Source organism: Eublepharis macularius, chromosome 19 (assembly GCF_028583425.1).
Source record: "Eublepharis macularius isolate TG4126 chromosome 19, MPM_Emac_v1.0, whole genome shotgun sequence".
Lineage (NCBI taxonomy): Eukaryota > Metazoa > Chordata > Lepidosauria > Squamata > Eublepharidae > Eublepharis > Eublepharis macularius.
Genome location: NC_072808.1, coordinates 4,909,196 through 4,933,730, shown reverse-complemented (window position 1 = coordinate 4,933,730; position 24,535 = coordinate 4,909,196). Strand labels below are relative to the sequence as shown.

The 24,535-nt window shown below is 45.7% G+C and overlaps 1 protein-coding gene across 1 annotated transcript; it reads right to left on the bottom strand.

Annotated features, from left to right (window-relative positions):
• Nucleotides 1–1,534: 1,534 nt before the first annotated feature.
• On the bottom strand, nucleotides 1,535–23,602 carry AMHR2 (anti-Mullerian hormone receptor type 2). Its single transcript, XM_055003778.1, has 10 exons — nucleotides 23,410–23,602; nucleotides 21,192–21,332; nucleotides 16,258–16,344; nucleotides 14,063–14,202; nucleotides 12,197–12,424; nucleotides 9,921–10,035; nucleotides 8,537–8,697; nucleotides 7,634–7,781; nucleotides 3,122–3,258; nucleotides 1,535–1,931 (listed from the first exon to the last, which is right to left on the bottom strand). Exons 1-10 carry the CDS (start codon nucleotides 23,600–23,602, stop codon nucleotides 1,800–1,802), a joined length of 1,482 nt encoding a protein of 493 aa, XP_054859753.1. The 3' UTR covers nucleotides 1,535–1,799.
• Nucleotides 23,603–24,535: the final 933 nt, after the last annotated feature.

Here is a 24,535-nt window from a genome sequence, read left to right as displayed (position 1 = left end):
CAATTCACGTGCAGGCTGTTCTTGCTCTGCACACGTGAATGCTGCTTTCAGAGGAGCTCCCTTTGTGTGGCTGCATCTGCGAGTCACTCCGGAGGGCAAAGCGCCAATTCAGCTCTGCTTTTGCTGAGAGAACAAGTACTGTAGGCTCCTTTGAACTGCCAATTTGCATTTCTCTAAGGTGTGAGAAAGTGTCAAGATCTGCATTTGAAAGAATTGACTTGGCGGAAACTGGGATGCTTTTAGTGGCTGTGGAGGAACTGCTATGAAACAGGAGAATGTACTCACAGGGAGCAAATTGAAATGTGACCATGCAAGGAGTACATGGGAAGTTAGAGAGGGGAGGGGACACGTGAAATGAGGTTCCCTTGAGCTTTTTTAGGTACTTAGTAATGTGCAGAGAGGCTCGATCCAATAAACCACACCATTTCTCAGCCAATCAGGTATGGTGTGCTAAAAAAACCAAAGTAGACGTGTTGCATTACGGAAGCTTACTAGGTGACCTTGGGCCAGTCATATACTCTCAGCATAACCGGATGGTTGGTTATTGAGAAGCTAAAATGGAGGAGGGATATTGCTGCCAGTGGAAAAAGACGGGGATATTTTGCTAATTCCCAATCAAACTGTGTTCCTAGAGGACTGTCAAACCTCAAAGGCACAATTTTGGGGAGCCCAGCAGGCTGCAGTCGGAGGTGCAAACTAGAGTTGCCAGCCTCCAGGCAGTAGCTGGAGATCTCCCTAGGGTTGCCAGCTTCAAGTTGGGAAATTCCTGGAGATCTAGAGGGTGAAACCTGCAGAAAGTGGGGTTTGGGAAGGGAAAGGACCTTGGCATGGCCTAATTCCATAGAGTCCACCCCCAAAAGTAGCCATTTTCTCCAGGTGAACTGATCTCTGTGGCCTGGAGACCAGTTGCAATTCTGGGAGATCTCCAGCCACTACCTGGAGGCTGGCAACCCTAGATCTCCCAGAATTACAACTGGTCTCCAGGCCACACAGATCAGTTCACCTGGAGAAAATGGGTACTTTGGGGTGTGTGTGGACTGTATGGAATTATGCCATGTCAAGGCCCTTTCCCTCCCCAAACCCCACTTTCTCCAGGTTTCTTCAGGTTTCACCCCTCAGATCTCCAGGAATTTCCCAACTTGGATTGGCAACTCTAGTGCAAACACTACAGCACTTGTGGTAGATTGGGTCCCCACTTTCTGTTCAGTCCTAGGTTTGCCAGCCATTTTGCAGCGTCTTTTCAGTTTCTTCCAAGTTTATTTTTGCAGCCTTTCTTGGGTTTTGTTTGAAAGAAAGCTGGTATTGTTAGGATGGCAAACTCTGTGTGCAGTGCCCGTTTCTGCTTCTGGGTGCCTTAAGTTGCATTGAGTTGGCCAGATAGAGATAGTTCAAGCAACGAAGAGTCCAAGAAACGCTAGATGGGGCAAAGAGGGAAGATGCAGTCCAGGACCCGTTAGTTAGCAAGAGCATTCGCAATAAAACAGGAAGCCAGGGGCTAACAAAATTTATTCCAGAGGACGTTTTTGTGAGCCAGAGCTCACTTGATCAGCTGCATTAGAGTGCAAATCCTTAGCAGTGCTTTATACTTAGCGTTACTTCAAGTTGATTAAGTGGGCAGAGGTTCATCAAGTGGCACAACACAAAGAGACACATCCCTCCCACTGTGACGAAGTTCAGATCAAATCCTATACAGCCTGGAAGGTCTTTCCTTAACGGCCTCTGTTGCCCTGCCCTGAAGGCAAAAGAACTCTTGGCCCGACATCCAGGCAAGTGGCGGACCGCACGATCACGCTTTGACCTCAACAGCACTCTTTCGCCACATCTGCAGCGCCCAGCCTCTGCAGCCTCTGTTGGGCGCACTCAGCTTGCAAGCGAGCTTCTGGCTCCGGGTCCCAGCAGTCTTCTAGAAGTTCCTGTAGGCAGACAGAAACCTAAGGGAAAGGTCAGAGAAGGGGATTTGCTGCCAAGGAACGAACAACTGGAAGATTCATTGCAATGGGATGTACCACTGCTGGTGCCAGGATCTGTGAAAAGACTCAATGTCCTCTAGAAGAGAAAATGCCAACCCCCTGTGACCACACGGGTGCCCAGTAAGTGTCCACGATGGGCAGAGGATTGCTACTCTTCCGGAGGGGGTTGAAGTACTCTCAGAATTACAGCTGATATCCAAACTACAGAGATCAGTTCCTCTGGAGAAAATAATAATAATTGCACTTATATATCACTCTTCTAGACAGATTAGTGCCTCACCTGGGCCGATTCCAGACGGCCCTCTCCATGCCGAAACGTCGCGCGTTGTCGCGTGGAAAACACGAAATATCGCGTTTTCTCGCGCGAGTTTTGTGCGATGTCATGCAAAACTTGAACGAGAAAACGTGATATTTCGCGTTTTCCATGCGACAATGCGCGACGTTTCAGCATGGAGAGGGCCGTCTGGAATCGGCCCAGGTGAGGCACTAATCTGAGTTCACCAGAGTGGTGAACAAGTTAGTGTTGTTATTATTATCCCCACAATACAGCTGGGGCTGAGCTCCACCTGCTGATCTCATGGCAGTAGTGGGATTCAAACCAGCAGAGTGCTGATTCACAGCCAAACCACTTAACCACTGTGCTACAGCAGCTCTCAACACCTTATCCTCATGACAATCACCCTGTGAGGTAGGTGGGGCTGAGAGAGCTCTGAGAGAGCTGTGACTGACAAAAGGTCACCCGGCTGGCTTCAATCGGATGAATGGGGATGGGAGTCAAACCCGGTTCTTCAGATTAGAGTCCTGCCGCTCTTAACCACTAGATCAAACTGGCTATAAACAATAACCCACCCCTGGGTGACAAAAGGGAGCTTTTATCAGTTCGAAAATGAGTCCTCCCACCCCTGGTGTTTTCAGGCCTTCAGTGTGTCACAAGAGACTGGCATACATGTGTAGGGACAGGCTAATCCAAAGTTTTATGCGCTAGTAACTTTTGTGGATTGATTTGTATTGTTATTTTAAACCATGAAAAGCAAGTTTATTTTCTATCCATTTCAAGCCTTTAATGGCTGTGAGGTCTGAACAGCAACCCTTTGGACGGCAGAAGATTTATTCCCGTTCTGAGTATCACTCCTTCCCAAGCACCTATTTACCTGTCCCATTCTTCTCCAGGTGGGGGGGATGGCTGGTCTCCCCCTTTCCTCGACAGCCAGTCTCCTTAGCTCACTGTACGTAGGGGTGCTACCCAGCTCCGCTTCATAGGCCAGCTGAAACTCAGGGACGCTGTTTTCTGAAGAGGCAGAAATGAGTAAAGCTATAGAGAAAGAGATTTCTTGTGAATCACATGCATGACTGCAAATAGGGTTGCTAACCCCCAAGCGGCGCGTGGAGATCTCCCGGAATGATAGCTGATCTCCAGATTGCAGAAATCAGTTCCCCTGGAGAAAAGAGATCCAGAGGAGTTAGCCCTGTTAGTCTGTAGTTGCAAAATAGTAAAGAGTCCAGTAGCACCTTCAAGACTAACCGACTTTGGGCCAAGCTACACATGACAAATGACACTTGAACGGCAAGTGTATTTCTCCCTGTTCACTTGCCCTCCACTCAATCCACTTGCTGTTCAAGTGTCATTCGTCACGTGTAGCTTGGCCCTCTATCGTCGCATAAGCTTTCGAGAACCACAGCTCTCTTCGTCAGATGCATGACTTATGCTGCAATAAAGTTGGTTAGTCTTAAAGGTGCTACTATCCTGGAGAAAATGGATCCTTTGACATTATGGCATTATGGTCCTTACCCAAATTCTAACCTCCCACCCTGGGCCCTAACCTCAAATGTACACATTTCTCAGCTGGCAACCGTAGGTGTAAAGTAGGGCCTGTTCCAGCATTATGTAGCCCCTGCTTGGAAACTGCTAAATATCACCTCCATACAAAAAGTGTCATGTTTGAAAACTGCTTTCTATGCACTCAATCTAAACACTGTAGGAATGTGTATCCCAGCACCACAGGTGTGTGTGTGTGGGGGGGGAGGAATATATGTAGTTCGATTAAACTATGTGGGGAATGGCCTTCAGACATAACAGTTGTCACACTGATGACTGAGGGCCGAACTACAAGTGACGAATGACACAGGTTGGACACTTGTCAGCTTCCCTCAAGTTTTGATGGGAAATGTAGGCAGCTTGGCGGAATGTTGGACAAGTGACAGTTGAAAAGTCAATTGGACAGCAGTCAGAGAGCCAAGCTGCAAGACTAGGATGCCTACATTTCCCATCAAATTGAGGGAAGCTGACAAGTGTCCAACTAGCGTCAGGCGTCACTTGTAGTTTGGCTCTGAGGCCAGGCAGAAGGGATTTTTAGCCTCCATTTGGGACACACAGGAAGAATCCCATCGCCCATCACCATTTAATGGCAGAGGGACAGAGATCCTACAAATGTATCAGTACGTTTAAAAGTTGTGGAACTCTCTGGACAACCAGTTTATAGCAGGCAGGGGGCACCCAGACTTGCTTTCTTAAAGAAGCACATCTCTTCTGGGGCTATTGCATGTTCCCGGTGCTCAAATTCCAGTGTATTTGACAGGAAAATGCTATAACATGAAGACATCTACAGTGTTCTGCTTAGACTAAGTTTTATCAGTCCTGTCTTCAGTTTTTCACGGTAGCCTGTTAAATGTATTTGCCTAAAACCGTAGGTCACCACAAAACCATATTCCTCAAATACATGTGTACAAACGATACAGAGGAATTAGCCATGTTAGTCTGTAGTTGCAAAATAGTAGAGTCCAGTAGCACCTTTAAGACTAACCCACTTTATTGTAGCATAAGCTTTAGAGAACCACAGCTCTCTTCATCAGATGCATGATGTCAACTACAGGAGCAACTTAACAGAAAATTAAGTATGGCAAGTGGATATGGGGACGAATACAGAAATACAGAATACAGATGAGAATGTGAAAAGAAAGTAATGTGAATCTCAGAGCTTTCTAATAACAGGTTATGTATGTCCCGGTTTATTTTACACAGGGAAACTAAACAAATCCCACTGCGGTGACTGATAATAAAATGGGTATTAAGCAGAAAATGCTGGTTTTCCCATCCACAGCGTCCATCCAAAATCCCCACCAGGTGGCAACCTAACCCACATTTCAAGAATTGCAGTGTTTCTCAATACTATTTGTCCCCAGCAGGGTTGCCAACTCTGGCTGGGGAAATTCCTGGAAATTTGGAGGTGGTGCCTGGAGAGGGCCGAGTGTGAAGATGAGATGGAGTTCAATGGGGATGTGACACCACACAGTTGAAATTCTGGGAGAACACCTGGAGATTGGCAGCCCTAAAACAAGAGAACTAGGACATTTCTCTGCAATAGACAGGAAATTATTTATTCTCTTTTGGAACAAGAGGTGTTTCTTTTATGAAACACAAGCACCCTGGATTAAAGCACGCATTTGCTCAAATGCATCGATTACACTTTTATTTGGTCTTACCTGTATGGAGCTCATGGCAGCCTTATGGGCTAGAAACTTTATTTTTAAAAAAGAGAAACCTGAGAGTCTTAGAAAACTGAATTTTGTCTGCAATGCCACATTTTGTGCTTTTTTCTGTGCTTCTGCAAAATTGTAGCAAACACGCAAGCCTTGCCTCGAGAAAATCCAGAAGAAAGAGGAATTCATGGAAGAAAATCAGGAAAGTTGCAAAGACTATGGTGGAAGAACCCACCTTTCAAAAAACCAAAACCAGACCTACCAAATTAGGGGCATAGTGAAAGAAACTTCAAGGGATGTGTGGTGATAACAGCTATTGTCTACCGTTAACAATGGTACATATTATAAGGAGTTTTCCCATATGACTTAATAGCTGTTTCCAATTTTTCTTTCATTTGAACAACATTCAAATAAGGCTTTAATTATGCATGAGAGGATCTAATGTGTTTTTTAGGGTATAAATACACTGCAGACTTAAATGGGTTTAATAGTAATTTCCTTTCCCCCAAGGAACTATAGTTCTTGGGGAGGGCTAGAATATTCTGTCAGAATTCTCAGAACTTCACCCACACTCCAACCCCCACTCCCAGATTCTCTGGTGGTAGTCATGGTAGTAAAACTAGTAGGAAACAGTTACTGCTCCTTCTCAGGGGTCATTTCATAGAAAAAGAGCTGGAGGAACTCATTAGCATAACTCATTAACATATGCGACACCCCTTGCCATCACCGGAAGCGTGTTATTAGCATACCTGATTTGCATGTGCCAAACCCCCTGGCATCACCTATCTTGGCTGTTTTGGACCCAATCCTGGCCATTCAGGGCCGAAATTGGGCCCAAAATGGCAAAAAGGGGCTGAAAATGGCTGCAAAGGGGCCCAAAATGGTCGGGATCGGGCTGCTGCTGAGTGGGAGAGTGATCCACACCACCCATCAGAGGCCCGATCCAGGCTGTTTAGGCCCCAATCCAGGCCGAAATGGGCCCCAAATGGCCGAGGTCAGGTGGGCGGGGCCACCTGTCATGTGACCTCTTTGGGGAACTGCCGGAACTGCGTTCCTGCGTGTTCCCCCTCAAAATGAGCCCTGCTCCTTCTAATATTTAAGTCACTTCCAAATGGGTTGGTTGGCCTGGCTTGGATACTTTCGGGAATTGGGGTTTTCCCCTGCTTCCCCCCAGCATCATGGTACTTCCATTCCCTTCACTGGTTTTCCTAATTTCCCCTGCCCCAGACCCTTATGGTGGACATTTCCTCCACCTCAAGTGGTAAACTCTGTGGTAAACTCCAGTGATTCCTGGCAATGCATTGGTAGGCATATGGTGAACCTACCCGGATAGCATGAGGGTGGGAGATATTTGAAAAGAACCATAAAAAAAAACTCGGTGCATTTTAACCATTCAGATTTGGGATCAGATTAATAAAATTCCTGCATCCTGTTCAACCCAAATCTCAGCAGTTCTCAGTATATGTTGATTATGATGACATTCCATATGAGGAAGATGCTCCACTCGCCTCAAAATTGAACCATCTCGTGTTGTTGTGTTTTGATGGTGCTAGGGAATTTCTCACGAGATCACCTCCTTCCTTGGTGATTCCATGCAGGCTCACAGCGTCCAAGTGTGAGATGTAATTCACGGCAGATGTAAGTCATGTCACGTCCCTAGGGTTGCCACATCCCTCTACCCCCCCCCCAGGTGGGAGATGGGAGGCCTGGCACATACCTTCTCTCCACTGGTTGTGCGTGTGCGCATGCACTCCCAGCCTGCATGATGACATCACTTCCAGGAAGTGACAATATCCCACGGGCCACGGGCCACCCTGGGAGCGCTCCTGCACTCCGCAGGGGCCTGAATCCGGCTGCTGTGGAGGGCGGGAGAGCTGCTATGCTCTGCAGCAGCCTGATCTGGGCCGATTCGGGCCTGATCCGGTCCAATTCGGCCCCGATTTGGGCACAGGAGCATGCCACAAAGCCCAGGTGCGCACCCTGGGAGACACGTTCCCCCCCGCTTGCCAGGTAAGAGGGGCGGGGGGTGGAGGGTGGGAGCAAGGCATCCCCCACCTGCAGTGGGGAACTGGCAATCCTACAGTCCCTCACCCAGCAGGGGTGAAGGGCTGGAGTACTGATCTTGAGAGATTCGGGAGAGCTGTGTATATGATCCCTCTATCTCCCTCTTGTCCTCCCTTCCTCACCTGGGAAGAGTATGGAGCACCTCATCAGGGTTTCCCACAACACCAGTGCCAGGGAGTAGACATCCGCCTGCCTCAGTGCCGACCCCAAGTCCTGCAAATTCAGGCTCTCGTCCAGAATCTCAGGAGCAGTGTAGCGTGGGGCGCCTGCCTAGGAAGAATGTTGGTGAATGACACTGTTAGTTACACAATTCCCCTGCAAAGAAGGAAATATGATAAGCTGGCGTTTGTAAAGACGAGGCCAAAATGAAATGCAGAGTGGTGTAGTGCTAATATGCTTTCCATCCTCCAGGGGTGGCCAACCTCCAGGCGTGGCCTGGCCTTCTCTATGAATTACAACGGATCTCAAGACTACAGGGATCAATTCCCCTGGAGAAAAGGGCAGCCCCAGAGGGCAAACTCTGTGGTATACCAAACTCTGTGGTATACCATAGATCCTAAGGTAAACCATGCCCTTAATTCCACCCTCTAGAGGCACTGCCCTCAAATCTCCAGGAATTTCCCAAGCCCGCCCTAAGTGCTAATCTTGGATGGATGTGTATGTGCAGGGGGGACATGACAGTGTCCATGTTTCCTGACTTGACTGCCACCAACGAGAAAAGTCTTCAGGGCAGAATTTGGATTCAGCACATGTGCACAAGCACAAAGATGAAAATACTACAGTGATACATGCCCCATGGTTTCCGGTTTGATCTTGGGATGTACATCAATACCTGCTTGCTGGGAGGGGACAGTTTTGCTCCCAGCAGTGGAAAAAACCCGGCATGGTCCTGTATGGGGGGCCAGCTGTGATTGGTGGGATGCACTGCAAACGTGGTAGCATGAGGGGATTCCTCTGCACTTATTCTGACTATGGACAAGCCCACACTACTCTTCTCCTACTTGACCCAATAGTGATGGAGGTACCTTGCGGACAATGCCTTCTGCGGGTCCCTCTTTCCATCGCTCATGGCACATCGGCAAAGGCATGGCAAGGCCAAAGTCACTGATGACACAAGTCTTGTCCTCCTGTACCAGTACATTCTGGCTGCTCAGGTCTCGGTGGGCCACTCCAGGTTTGTGCAGACCTGGCACCAAATGGAAGGGCAATGATTTCATTGAAACCTACAACCTTCCCTGGGGTTGCCATCCACTCACTTGTCCACCAATACTAATTGATGCAGTGATCGAAAGTAATGAGAGATGTTCTAGGATTCCCCTAAATCTCTATGGTCTTTACCATAGAGATAGGGAGGGGGGATTCCTGGAGTGTTGCCCAGCAGTGACTTCACTTACAAGTTGGATGCCTCTAAACTTGTATCTATTTACCCTATGGAATTGTTTACGGAAATGTCCATGATACTGTTTTAAAATATACTTGATACTGATTGTACTAATCTCATACTATGTAATCTCAGTGAGAAAGGTGGACTTTATTATTATTTTTAAAAATTTTATTAGGTGAGAATATTAATACATACAACTTTCAAATAACATCTCAATATCATTTCCCCCCACCCTTTCCCTCCCCCCCTTTTCAGGACTTCCAACAGCTTTCCAACCCTATATCTTAATCTATTCCTAATCTATCCCCTTTTTCTATAACTCATTATATCATGTTTACATTCTACTTTGTTAAACTAAGCTCTATCTGTTAGCTTCAAATCTATTATTATTAACTTAAAATCTGTTATCTATTACTATCTGTTAACTTCAAATATATTTAAATTTAAGATAACAATTAAATAAAATATCTACTTTATTGATTTTACCAATATCTATTAACTCCAAATCCACTTGAATTTAAACTATTAGCTAATACTTCACTTCATATGGTAAAGATTCCGTCTCTTCCAATAAAAAAAAACCATTCTAATAATTTTCGAATTGCCATAGTTCCCCTTTCACATCCCACTTCTTTTCTAAATATGTTTTCAGTCTTCCCCAATCAGTAAAAAATTCTGCTAGGTTCTGATCTCTCAGCTTTCTTGTCATTTTATCCATTTCTGCCATGTACAGCAGTTTATACATCCAATCTTCAATAGTTGGTATGAGAAAGGTGGACTTTAAATGACACAAACAAACAAACAGGACAGACTTTATGGCATGCTGTTGATTCTAGGTGAAATCTCCCCAAATTCTTCCTGCCAGAAGCATCGCCCCCCAAATCTCCAGGAATTTCCCAGGCAGAAGATGGCATCCTAGCCAAAGATCACTTGGTCACGGGCATAAAAGGAACACTTAAATAGGTAAACGTGGTCTAACAGAGAGTGTGGGAAAAGAGGCCTCTATAGTCCCACTTGCAACATACCGTCCTTCCGCTGCTCCTCGTGTAAGAAAGCAAGGCCTTTGGCAAGAGATGATCCTAGCCGGATAGCAGTATCCCAGGAACAAACATGCTGGGTAAGGAAATGCCGCAGGGACCCCTGGAAAGACAATGAAACTGCTAGGCTTAAACACGTCTTGACATCTCTGTGAGCCAGTGTGCTGGAGCAGTGTTTCTCAACCTTTTCCCCCAGGGAGGAAAATCTGTACCCCTACATTAATTTTTCAAATCCCGAGGAAGCCCTACCTATGAAAACGTTTACAGGCCAGAAAAAGTTGAGTGCAATTTAATGACTGCTAAATTATTGTCAAGAAAATACGTTTGTGAAAAAAACTGCTATATTGGCAGGAATTGGGCCACTGCGGAGTGAGGGAGCACTCCTGCGCTCTGCAGTGGCCCGATTCAGGCCAATTTGGGCCCAGATCAGGCCCGTGGGAACATGCCACGCCGCCCAGGAGTGCACCCCCAGGAGACCGGTGCCTTCCCTGCTGGCCAAGTAAGCAGGGGTGGAGGGTGGGAGCGGGCAATACCCTACAGGTACACATGTGTATGTCAGTTTAAATTGTAAGAAAAAGGTTAAGCATTTTCCCTGTCTTTTTTTGTATTATCTAATTTCCCTCTCTCAAATATCAAAATATCAAACCAAAATAAAGTTTACTAAACATCAAAATAGAGTTCACATCCAAATGTATTGTCAAAGGCTTTCACGGCCGGAGAACGATGGTTGTTGGGGGTTTTCCGGGCTGTATTGCTGTTTCACAGCTGCTGGTGAAACGTCAGGAACTACAATGCCAAGACCACGGCAATACAGCCCGGAAAACCCCCAACAACCATTCACATCCAAAGTCAATATGAGGTTTCCTTTCAGGGAGATATTTGGGCTTTGGTTGTTGTGGGTTTTCCGGGCTGTATTGCCGTGGTCTTGGCATTGTAGTTCCTGACGTTTCGCCAGCAGCTGTGGCTGGCATCTTCAGAGGTGTAGCACCAAAAGACAGAGATCTTTTGCTATGTTCAGCAGTGGCTGAACATAGCCTAACTCAAACAGGGCACAGTATCTTATTCCAGGACACCAAAATACTGGACAACACTTCCAACTACTTTGTCAGACTGCACAGGGAAGCCATTGAAATTCACAAGCATAAGCAAAACTTCAACAGGAAAGAAGAAACCTTAAGAATGAACCGAGCATGGTTGCCAGTTCTGAAAAACACCAGGCTAACAAAACATTCTATCCTTGACAATAGCCCTGCAGAGAAGATTAGCACATCAAGTACCAATCCAGATGCAAAAGAACCTCCTCAGGATACAGTGAAGCCTCCCGCCATTAGCATTCCACACCCTGGGAAACTCTTACAGGATGACTCAGCTCAACCCCACCCCTCCTGAGTAGATACAAATGACCTACATCTTTTCCACACTGTGACACTGAGAGATCTCTGTCTTTTGGTGCTACACCTCTGAAGATGCCAGCCACAGCTGCTGGCGAAACGTCAGGAACTACAATGCCAAGACCATGGCAATACAGCCCGGAAAACCCACAACAACCATCGTTCTCCGGCCGTGAAAGCCTTCGACAATACATATTTGGGCTTGTTTGTTTTTGCACAAATGTTGAACTCTTGGCCAATTTCTTGCAGAACCTCTGATGATATCCTGTGGAACCCGAGGACTCCGTGGACCCCTGGTTGGGAAACGCTGAGCTAGAGTGACAGGCTAGGATCTGGGTGACCCAGGGCCAAGCTACAAGTGACGAATGACACTTGCTTGGCAAGTGAACAGACTCACGTGTATTCCTCCCTGTTCACTTGCCATTCACTTGCTCTAGTGGAGCGCAAGTGAATGGCAAGTGAACAGGGAGGAATACATGTGAGGGCCAAGCTACAAATGACGAATGACACTTGAAGGGCAAGTGGATTGAGTGGAGGGCAAGTGAACAGAGAGAAATACACTTGCCGTTCAAGTGTCATTCGTCATGTGTAGCTTGGCCCTGAGTCTGTTCACTTGCCAGGCAACTGTCATTCGTCACTTGTAGCTTGGCCCTCACATGCATTCCTCCCTGTTCACTTGCCATTCACTTGCTCTCCACTTGCGCTGAATTTCTTGTCTAGAATTTCTCATTCCTTGCTTGTCTGGCCGAGTGGTGGGTATCAGACACACACAAGCAATAACTTTCCATTGTTGGATAAATTTGCCGCATGTGCACATAATGGTTTTGTGTATGACGCGAGTCATTTCAACACTCCTTGAACACAAACGCTCACCAATGGATACAGGGTCAGCACTAAGAGACCGCCTTGTTCTTTGTCGGGCCCTCCACACCCAGCGGCCAAGAGCCGAACCACGTTGTCGTGCCTCATCAGTGGAAGGTTGTGCACAGCCCACTCGGACGCAAACTGCCGGTAGCAAGAATGAGGAAAAGTCTTGATGGCCACAGGTTGCTGACAGAATGTCCCCTGCCACAGCTTAGAGCACTGCCCTTCATAAAGAACCTGTCAGGAGGACAAAGGGGAAAACTTTATTTACCTCAGCTTGCTAACTATAGGCAGGGCGCTTCCATTATTTGCAAATTTGCACCACGCAAATGGGATAGTAGATATTGTAAAATTGAACCTGTATTCTATCCCATGGAGAGTGCTCCTTTTACAAATAGATTACAGTCTAATATAAGCTTTGTATATGAAAACACTTTGAGAACTAGTTTAACATTAAGGGCTCCTCTCTCAGAAAAGAATTCTGGAAATCGTAGTTTTATGCCCACTTCACTTGCCCACAGAAGAAAAATTTGCAGACCATCTTCTCACAAGGCCAAATTGAATTTTGCTTTATACATTATATACTTGATTTTAACGTGAAGACCACCTTGAACAGAGATTTAAGACTACTTACTTATTACAGGTATTCACTATCGTAGTAAAACCTGGACCCCCTCCCATACACCCATTACAGGTGTTGACCTGTGATTGTGAATGTCTCTGTATTTTTCCCGACAGGATTTTAATTTTACATAATTACATTTCATCCGTACTTCCTGCATTGCACAGTCCCCTTGACTTTGCTATTCATTTGTTTTTAAACCCAAGAACAAAATCCGTGTCATACTTTTTATTAGGACCAATCATACTGACACAAAATATCATGCAAACTTTAGAGCTCTCCAGAATTCTTCATCAAGGAGAACACTAACTTTTTTTTTTTAAGCAAGAAAGGGGGAAAGCAGATTTTTCAGGCCCTGATCTTGCACACATCTTCTGTGCCAAACTGGTCACATAAAACTACGGCCTTCTGAGGACCCTCTCCATCTGGAAAAGTGGGCTCTCGACCGCAAAAGCTCAGGCCAGAATAAAATGAGGCTAGCCTTTGAACATGCCTCGAGAGTCCTGTTTATTTTTGCTGCTCCAGACTAACACGCCAACCCCCCCCCCCCCCGGGAACTGCAAATTTAGGCATACGCGTTTCACCTTTTCATTCACTGCAGCCACATTTTGGTTTTGAACCGAACTGTACAATCCCAAAAAAAGAGTTACGTGATCCTTCCGAGCGAACTGATTTCAGCGGTTTTAGAAAGGACTGGTTGGCACAGTAAGTCACTCAACAGATATTTCAAAGCGAGAAGTGGAAAGTGGGCATCGGTCCTTCTTTTTTAATTTGGTTCAGATGTGGACCAAACTGCGGTGTTTGTGACACGGCCTCTCCGAGGATGTCCCAAATGTGGGTCCTCTAGGAAGCACTGCCAAAGTAGGCTGTGGTCTGAGACTGACCCTTCAGGATCACATAGTAGGCCATTTCCACACGTCTTACCTGCCTCCAGAACATCGCACGAAATACCCAGAAGACAGTGTCTTCTCGTGCGAAATCGCGCCAGAAAGACGCTGTTATCCAAGAGTTTTGCGCAAAATCATATCTTCCTGGCGTGATTTTGCATGAGAAGATGCTGTCTTCCGGGTGTTTCGCACGATGTCCCAGAGGCAGGTAAGACGTGTGGAAACAGCCATAATTCTCAGAAGATGGAGGATTCTAAACAGAGATGTGACTGCCCCTTTTCTGACCAGCTGCAAGGACACCAAGCGTCTGACCTGCATAGCTCCCATGACAAGTCCCAAAATGTGTGAAAAGGGGGGGGGTGATACCTTATGGAACTGGAGGCCCGGAAGTTCTTGTCTGGGCAGTTTCCTCTCGCTGCCTTTCTCCAAACCTGTGGTGACCTTTGTGAGTTCCCCAATTTCTTCTGGTCTCATCAGCAATGCAGGGCCTTTCCACAGTCTTAGCACTAATAACAACAACAACATTTGATTTATATACCGCCCTTCAGGACAACTTAATGCCCACTCAGAGCGGTTTACAAAGTATGCTATTATTGTCCCCACAACAATCCTCCCTGTGAGGTGGGTGGGGCTGGGAGAGCTCTGAGAGAGCTGTGACTAACCCAAGGTCACCCAGCTGGCTTCAAGAGGAGGAGTGAAGAATCAAACCTGGCTCTCCAGATTAGAGTCCTGCCATTCTTAACCACTATACTAGAGATTTGCCCCTCCATATTCCATGCTAATTCAGATCCTTTATTGTGCATAAATTATGAAAATGTTCATATATTTGTCTAATTTATTCATCTTCTCCTAAGGGAAGGGTAAAGACATGTGCAAAGTAAAGAAGCTCCACAACCACCCCATCCATTAATAACAACAATATCAATAACAACAATAACAACAATGACAATAACAACAACAGCATTGGATTTATATACCGCTCTTCAGGACAACTTAAAGCCTACTCAGAGTGGTTTACAAAATGTGTTATTATTATCCCCACAAAAAAAACACCCTGTGAGGTGGGTGGGGCTGAGAGAGCTCTGAGAGAGCTGTGATTTACCCAAGGTCACCAGCTGCCTTCAGGCAGAGGAGTGAGGAATCAAATCCGGTTCTCCAGATTAGAGTCCTGCCACTCTTAACCACTACATCAAACCGATCAGAATTAGAAATTCTGCTCAGACCACTCCCCACATTTCTGGGACTTCCTCTGGTGTTGCTCACCAAACTTGAGCTACTTTTGAAGCACAGGGGATTAGAAATGCTGCTTTAAAAAAAAGCAAGGAAAAAAAAGAAAGCTAACATTGAATTCTGTACTGGGTATCAATTTCTGAATCTGCACAACTTGTTCTTAGGTTGTGTGGCCAGTGCAGTACTGCGTATTGGCCCTCTTGTGATTCTGTTCTGCCTTGCAGATGGAACTGGAGAAATTTACTTGCTTCTTGAAAAGAAGAAGTGTTTATGTGTGTACAGGAGGGGGTTTGTGGGAAAATGAAAGTGGTTAAGTAATAGAGCTGTGATACAACACAATGCTGATTTGAATCTCACGACTTCCATAAACTGAGGGCCAAGCTACACATGACGAATGACACTTGAACGGCAAGTGGATTGAGTGGAGGGCAAGTGAACAGGGAGAAATACACTTGCCGTTCAAGTGTCATTCGTCATGTGTAGCTTGGCCCTCATTAGGTGGCCTCGGGTAAGCCGCTCCTCTCAGCCCAGTTGCTAACCTTCAGGTTGCACCTGGAGATCTCCTGGAATTATAGCTAATCTCCAGGCACTAGAAATCAGTTCCCCTGGAGAAAATGCCTATTTTGGAGGGTGGTCTGTATGGTATTTTATCATGCTGGGGTCCCTCCCCTCCTCAAACCCAACTCTCCCCCCACAAAAAAAATCTCCAGGAATTTTCCAATCTAGAACTGGCAAGTGTACAACCCCAGCTGTATTGTGAGGATAATAATATCGACTTGGTTCACCACTCCAAGCGAGCACTAATCTGAATAAGGACAATACGGGCCTATGCTTAATGATAAGAGTGCAACATGAAAAAATAAGTTTCTGTGCGCATTTCGAAGTGCACAGGAGGAAGTCTCACGTATTCATGTACCATTAGTATTCTTTGATCCAAAACTGGGAGAGCTTTGAGTTCCAAAAGTTCAGTACAGCCTTCCCTTGCTAAACACAGCCATCTTTTCCCCTCCCACCCCCTGCCCCGCACATCCTTCCCATAGGGTTCCCAGCTCCAAGTCGGGAAATTCCTGGAGATCTGGGGGTGAAACCTGGAGAAACCTGGAGAAAGTGGGGTTTGGGGAGGGAAAGGACCTTGGCATGGCATAATTCCATAGAGTCCACCCCCCACAAAGTAACCATTTCCTCCAGGTGAACTGATCTCTGTGGCCTGGAGACTGGTTGTAATTCCAGGAGATCTCCAGCTACTACCTGGAGGCTGGCAACCCTACCTTCCCACCATGGGGCCAAGCCTTATACTTGTACCCTAAAAGCTTGTCCTGAAGACACAGTACCTACAAACACCAAGAAACCAAGGAAGAACAGAACAAAGCAGGTTGCGATGATCCAGATGGTCCCGGTAGAACTACGCAAGGAGTCAGCTACAAAGACAAAACAAAGAGGTCAAGGGAGGAGGCCGTACCACGATAGGAGAATCAGCATTCTAAATTTTGGGGCAGAGTAACAGGGAGAAGGGAGAATAGTGTCTCTTAACCGCATACACTTCCAAGCTTCTTGGCTCTGAGCCTCGGGCACCCATCCCATAAGCCGCTCCTCTGCATCTCCAGGTGCTCTGCCTGTCTGTCTCTCAGCCCTCTTTGCCCACCTCTGACATCAGCTTCCCTCCCATCTTCACAGGACTTTCCTCTGATGTTTTAATTAAAATTAAAGCAGGGGAAAGGACCTCTCCCTCCCCAGAGAACTCTGCCCGCCCTTTCTCATCTCCCGCAGCCAACATTCCCGTGTCCTCCCATCCCCGATGTTTGAAGGCCACAGTGCGGCACTACAATGCTCCAGGGCGGGGAGGGAACCATTAGAGCTCATAAAAGTGATGGATTCTATAGCCAATAGAATTTCACTGTCTTGGGATTAAAGGAAACAAATGGCTTTGGGGCGGTGGCGGTGGTATGTACATCAAAGACCTGTATCCTTTTCCTCTTCCCTATACAAAAATTTATAAACCTTTAACCTGTCCCCCCCCCTTAGCTATCTTTCCTCTGTTTAGAGAAAAGATAGCCGGGGTGAGGCAGGGGGTAGATTAAAGAGCTATAATATTTTGTATGGGGTGGAGAAAGTGGATACAGAGAAATTTTTCCCCTCCCTCCCCTTCGGGGGCACCCAACGACGGGCAAAGATTAGGACAGACAAAAGAAAATACTTCTTGACAAATCATTAAATGGTGGAATTCACTGCCATGGCCACCAGCTTAGATAACTTTAAAAGGGGATTCGACCGATGCATGACAAAGAGGTTCATCGATGGCTACTAGCCATGACAAGTAAAGGGAGCCTTCATAGCCAGGGGCAGTATATCTCTCAATACCAGAGGTGAGATCCAAACTACACGTTACATATGCCACCTGATCACCATGGGGACTTGCAGCCATATGGCAGCTGTGAGTTCCGCATGGGAACTTAATCCGGAAGCACCGCAGGGGTCCAATTTGGATCAAGAGGGGGAGAAGGAGCTGCGGTGTGGAGAACAGCAAAAAAACCCAAAACCCACCACCACCCTTAAAATATTGGAATGGTCAGACCATCTTATATTATTCCGCCACCAGTGGGAAGCCCCTAGGTGCCATTGGGTTATTCCTGCATTACTTAAACATCAGCTCCCCTGAGTAATAGCCCCACTGTTGGTTCTGACCCAGAGTTAACGCGTTATGTGGCAAAATAGTAAACTCCCTTAAACAACACTGAGAAACGAAAAGCAGACGCCTGTATTTATACATTCCCTACCCTGTTTTATACATGTTCAATGCATTGGTTTTAAAAATTCTTATATATTTGTATATTTTATTCTGAATAAATATTTTATGTTATTTATATATTATCTCTGCTCTTATACCCTATTAAGATAATGATTTATGATGAGTTTGCTGCAGTGATTCTGTGTGTATATACTGCTGTAGGTTGTTTTAAACTGTGGATATGTCTGTTATAAGTTCTAAGCTTGAGACCTTTGGTCAAATGAGCTAACAAATAAAGGAAAAGGGGAATGGTCAGAATATATATAATTTTAATTTACTTCCTTTATACCCTAACTTTTCCCCCAATGGAGACCCAAAGAAGCTTACATCATTCTCTTCTCCTCCATTTTATCCACACAACAACCCTGCAAGGAAGGTTAGGGCCAGAGGGTGTGACTTGCCCAAGGTTACCCAGCGAACTTCCATGGCAGAGCAGAGATTTGAACTTGGGTCTCCCAGATCCTAGCCCAACAAAGATTCTGGCCGTTTAACTGGTCAAAAAATATCTGGCCAACCGACCCATCAAATTAAGTAATTTTTAAAGCATTAATTGTATTAAATCCACAACTGGAAAAGATATATGAGTAATCAACAGTTTTGATATTTGCAAACCCAGATTACTTAACTGTTATTGTGAAACAATAAAATCAAACTTCTGATGAAATGTTAGAGAATTACCCTAACTTTTAACTATGTTAGGGAAGGGTTTCTATAAATGTGAGCAAGTCACTGAATGGTGCTTCTCTTTGGCCTTTATCGTGGAACACGATAAAGTTAAGAGTCCAGTAGCACCTTTAAGACTAACCAACTTTATTGTAGCATACACTTTCGAGAGCCACAGCTCTCTTCGTCAGATGCATGATAAAGAGAGCTGTGGTTCTCAAATGCTTATGCTGTAATAAAGTTGGTTAGTCTTAAAGGTGCTACTATTCTAGAGAAAATGGATCCTTTGACATTATGGCATTATGACATTATGGCATTATGGTCCTTCCCTTACCCAAATTCTAACCTCCTATTTCACAAACAAAGAGTCCAGTAACACCTTTAAGACTAACCAATTTATTGTAGCATAAGTGTTTGAGAACCACAGCTCTCTTCGTCAGATGCATCTGACAAAGAGAGCTGTGGTTCTTGAAAGCTTATGCTACAATAAAGTTGGTTAGTCTTAAAGGTGCTACTGGACTCTTTACTATTTTGCTACTACAGACTAACAGGGCTAACTCCTCTGGCACAAACAACAAGAACCAAGGTCAATGTTGGCTGTCGGGGGAGTGCTGTACACATGTAAAATACATATTTATTGCTTCGTTAGGGTCTTTCACACAGGTTTTCTTGCAGTTTGGATGCTGACCTGCAGTGTTTTTTTCTCTGAGCTTCCTCATAGTGTCGTCTATTTGTTGTCTTCCTTCGGTTTCCTCATTGTTCCTCCATGCTTTCTGAAAACTGGATCAAAGGCAGTTTGAGAAAGCATGGAGAAATGACTAGAAAGCCATGGGAAGACAAGTGGGCAACATCACAAGGAAAACTGCCACAGTTCAACACCCAAACCTGCGGGAAAGCCTCTGTGTAAAATACCCTATTGTGTGTGTGTAAAGAGCTAAAAACGTGATGTGAGAAATGGCTTTGGCATATAACGGCCACACTACCCATTCCAAAATGAGAGCCACCAGGGTCTCCTTAGCTTTGTAGACAAATTATTTTTCTAGACTTCTGAAAGGGACATTTCACATGTTATGCTGGGACAAAACAAGCATATTTGTTGATGCACAAATCTGCAAACACCTCTTTGTTATATTCACACTTGAGCTTTTCGACTGTGCTCTTAAGACATCACAGGAGCACATCTTAGAAAACGAAGCAGCCCATTTAATTGAAAATCATCGAACGCAGGAGTCTATTTTTTAAATCCTCTTTCAATAGGTATTCCAGGTCCAGGCAAAATAGATCCGGAGCCAGTTATTCCAGATCCAGGAAAAAAACGATACAGAAAATACTTCCACGAAAATTCTTATCTGTATCCCAAACAAGGCTTCGGACATTCACCTTCAAAGGGGGGGGGCATTATGGGGATTTGGAGGAAGGGGGTGGTCTAGGCCCACAATTCGGTTCCGTGAGAACAGGCAGCTTCCCCTTCTTCAAAACAGCAGCTATCAGGCTGACTCAGTGGTCTGGCACGTTCCCTCCCTAAACCCTCAAGGTCTCTGCTGAAAGAACCGACAGCGCCTATGCCCAGAAAGTAGAGCGCAAGAGGCACCTGTTGGTGTGAGGGAGGTAAGACCCACAGACGGTTGAGACATGTGATAAGCAAGAAAGCGAGCAGCGGTGAGAGAAGGCAGGGAGACAGGAATTTGGAAGGCAACCTGGGAAGGGTGTTGTTTCGATTTCTTTTGGCTTCCCCTTCTCATCCTAGCAGTGTCCTTCCACTACAATCCTCCATCATAGAAAAGAGTCCAGTAGCACCTTTAAAACTAACCAACTTTACTATAGCACAAGCTTTCGAGAATCACAGTTCTCTTCTTCAGATGCAACTGATGAAGAGAACTGTGATTCTCGAAAGCTTATGCTACAGTAAAGTTGGTTAGTCTTCCCCCCCCTCTTTTTTAAAATTAATAACAAATAATAAATAACAAACCAACTATTTACATAGAATGTAAATAGAATAGAATGTACATAGAATAGAAAAATGTAAATAGAATAGAATGTAAATAGAATAGAATGTACATAGAATGTACATAGAATTTGGCAACAGTCCTTACATGAGGGATTAGGTACATACACAGTTAGTAGTAAAGATGAGAAAGAAATACATTGCTCGTTCAAAGAAGTTTCAAAAGACTATTTGCAGATATCAAAAGTACTCTACAGTGTGCCCTTGTATTCATCTCCAGGTAAGTATTTTACTAATCGTAGGTTTTGTTAGGTAACAGCTGTATGAATGCAGTCTAATTTTACTCATTATCAGATTGTTGTAATAAGTTATCTCTAGACATATATTCAATAATTGGGTCCCATTTGGTTGCAAAGTTTGTTTCTCTAGGGAAATGTTCAGCTCTAAAAATGGTATCGTAGATTTTCTCTTGAATGGAGTGGTCAAAGGTTCTCGTTTTCCAAGTATCTATTGTTGGAACTTTTGGAGATTTCCAATTTCTTGCAATTAATGATTTAGCCACCACGAATAGTGTGCTGATTAGCTCTTTACTAAATTGGTTAGTCTTAAAGGTGCTACTGGAATCTTTTCTATTTTGCTACTACAGACTGAGAGCCAAGCAACAAGTGACGAATGACACTTGAACGGCAAGTGGATCGAGTGGAGGGCAAGTGAACAAGGAGAAATACACTTGCCATTCAAGTGTCATTCATCACTTGTAGCTTGGCCCTAACACGGCTAACTCCTCTGGATCTCTAATCCTCCATCATCTATGCGTCCTCCACCTCCAACCATACCGTCTTCCTTGGTGTCTGACCCCTGATATCTCTTACCTTGTCTCTTCCTTTCATGCGTGATGTTATCATTACACAGGTCAGCCCGGCACCTGCAGGACAATGTGAACGTGTCCTCAGAAGACTGAGTCTCACAAGTGGGCGAGTCGCACGTGGCTTCCTTTTCGCTTATCCAACAACCTGAGGGCAAAGCCAGACAAACAAGAATTAGGGGGGAAACACCTCCTGACCGCAACTTTGGTAGAAAATCTGTTATAAGAAAGCTCGTCAGTGGTTGATGGCTTATTATGAAGTGATAATCCAAAGGTTTAAGAGCCCCGTGGCGCAGAGTGGTAAGCTGCAGTACTGCAGCCCAAGCTCTGCTCATGACCTGAGTTCAATCCTGTAGGAAGCAGGGTTCAGGTAGCCGGCTCAAGGTTGACTTATCCTTCTGAGGTCAGTAAAATGAGTACCCAGTTTCCTGGGGGGAAAGTGTAGATGACTGGGTAAGGCAATGGCAAACCACCCCGTAACAAAAGTCTGCCAAGAAAACGTCGTGATGCGACGTCCTCCCATGGGTCAGTAATGACTCGGTGCTTGCACAGGAAACTACCTTTACCTTTACCTAATCCAAAGGTATGATTGCCAGCCTCCAGGTGGGGCCTGAAGATCTCCTTGCATTGCTACTGATCTCCAGACTACAGAGATAAGTTCCCCTGGAGAAAATGGCTGCTTTGGAGGATGGCATTATACCTTGTCCATCCCCTCCCAAACCTCACCTTCCCTTGGCTCCACTCCAAATCTCCATGGATTTCCCAACATGGAGTTGGCAACCAAAGAATCTGCCATTGCTGATCAATCAATCACAAACCTGATTCACACATACCTATACAACACCGGATTTCTTTATACTGGACGACTGGCAGCCAAATGTGTGAAATGACCCACTTGAAATGGCTCACCTTTGTGGTCATATATATATCTCTGGTTGTTTGGTCTGTGGCTTATTTACATGGGCAGCCCTCTCTTAATTTAGCAGCATCGTACATAGCGGTAATATAGCAGTCATCAAACATTGAACATGCTTGAATGGCCCAACTAGGGTTTCCAGCTCCAAGTTGGGAAATTCCTGGAGATCTGGGGGGTGAAACCTGGAGAAACCTGGAGAAAGTGGGGTTTGGGGAGAGAAAGGACCTGGGCATGGCATAATTCCATAGAGTCCACCCCCCAAAGTAGCCATTTTCTCCAGGTGAACTGATCTCTGTGGCCTGGAGACCGGTTGTAATTCACTCCCTGGAGGCTGGCAACCCTAGGCCCAACCCCAAAATTTCCTATCAAATCATAGCAAGCACAATTATCTTCAGTGGAGAAAGTTCATATATGCAGCACCCCGATGTGATTATGCACATCTACAAACCAGCCCACAGAATTCCTATTGAGTTGGCAGGAACCAAAAAGGCGATTCAGTTCAGTCCCTGCTATAACCTACCACCTTTTCCTCTAACAAATCAAACCACATGATCCAAGCCACAAAGCGATGGCAGTGCACAGCCATGGAATCCCAATAAAAACTTTTTATCTCAGTCGCGCCGCTTTGTATAGCAAGGTTCTGAAGAGCCTGTGCCTTTTAACCTCGCACAAATCAAAATAGGAGCTTGACAGAAATAGAGGCTGCTCTTTCGGCATTTCTGCCTCCCACATGGTTCATTTACAAGTTTCATTTCTTCCCAAAGGCCAGAAATACTTGGATCAGCCTGTTAGGTCTAGCACCATAGTGGCTGGCGACTTGTTAAGAGCGAGGGGGAGATGTGGAGGAACCACCGGGTGCGTGTGCATGTGCGTGTTTGAGTGTGCGAGGACTTGATGACCTTCTGATCACAACAATTCTGTTTCTAGAAATAAAATATGAAAATGGGAAGACCCCTTGTCTGCTAAACACAATGCTCGCCTGTACAAAGCAGCAGAAACTTGAAGCTTTTGTTCCCATCCATACATTCTGATGACAAAAAAAATCTGCCCATTGATAGCCAGGATTGGAAGCCATTTTGGCTTCCACGGGCCAAGCTACACATGACGAATGACACTTGAACGGCAAGTGGATTGAGTGGAGGGCAAGTGAACAGGGAGAAATACACTTGCTGTTCAAGTGTCATTCGTCATGTGTAGCTTGGCCCCACGTCCCCCACCCTTCTATAATCTGATGTCCAAGCACACTTCTGCTTCACCCCTCCTTGGAGGGGGGGGCAGAGTAGAATCCTGGTTCCACAATTGTCCTTACCTTTCAGCTGGGCCCGGAGTTGACCCTCGATCAGGTTCCAAATGCCAAAACAGCACTGATTGTGAGGGCACTGGACGGTGCCATTCTGGCCGTCTTCCAAAATAAGTCCCCGAAGATGCTCCATCCCTTCCGTCAGAGCACTGGAGCCGTAGGAAACGCAGCTTCGGTTTTTAGCCTGGAAGCCAACCCGCATACTTTGGAGTCCCTGCACCAATAGCCAGAAGGTCGTTCTCCAAAGTAGGCTGCAAGACCCCATCTACTTTCTAGCACCACCTGGAGTGGGTATGCGAACCCAGCCTGCCAGACTTGGTGTCCCTCCTCCAGGCCCAGGTGGGAAGGATTTGGCTGACTCCGGCATGTGGGATGGGACCAGTTGCTGTCAGCTGGTGACCGCACGCAATGAAACAGGGGAGGAAGGCACTGTGTCTAGCCAAGGACGAGATGAATCTCTAGCAGGCTTGTCTTTATTCCCGGCATCTTGGGACCCACCATGCTACAAAGCAAAGCAACCCTCCCACAAGACAGCTGTACGCATCCCAGAACTCATGGAGGTAATCTCAGCTGTCCTAGCTTGAGATGACAAATAGATAGGCCAAGGATGGCTTTTCTCGTTTCACTGGGTGTGTGTGTGTGTGTGTGTGTGTAGAGTGGCAGAGATTTTGTATGGTGGAAGGAGTGTCCGCAGCAAGTTTTAACAGCCTTACTGTTGGATACATTGAAGGTTATTTTGCAGCCGTAAAAAAAAACCCCTTTCTATTTAGATTCTATGGTTGTTGTGGGTTTTCCGGGCTGTATTGCCGTGGTCTTGGCATTGTAGTTCCTGACGTTTCGCCAGCAGCTGTGGCTGGCATCTTCAGAGGTGTAGCTCCAAAAGACAGAGAGATCTCAGTGTCACAGTCAGGAACTACAATGCCAAGACCACAGCAATACAGCCTGGAAAACCCGCAACAACCATCGTTCTCCGGCCGTGAAAGCCTTCGACAATACATATTTAGATTCTGTTTTTATACCACATATTTTTTTTAAAAATGACAGGAAATGTGATCAGCAGTGTCGACTTTTATTTCTGAGCCTTCGTATTTGTACCTTTGTCATATGTAGCACTAATATTCGTAACATTTATAAT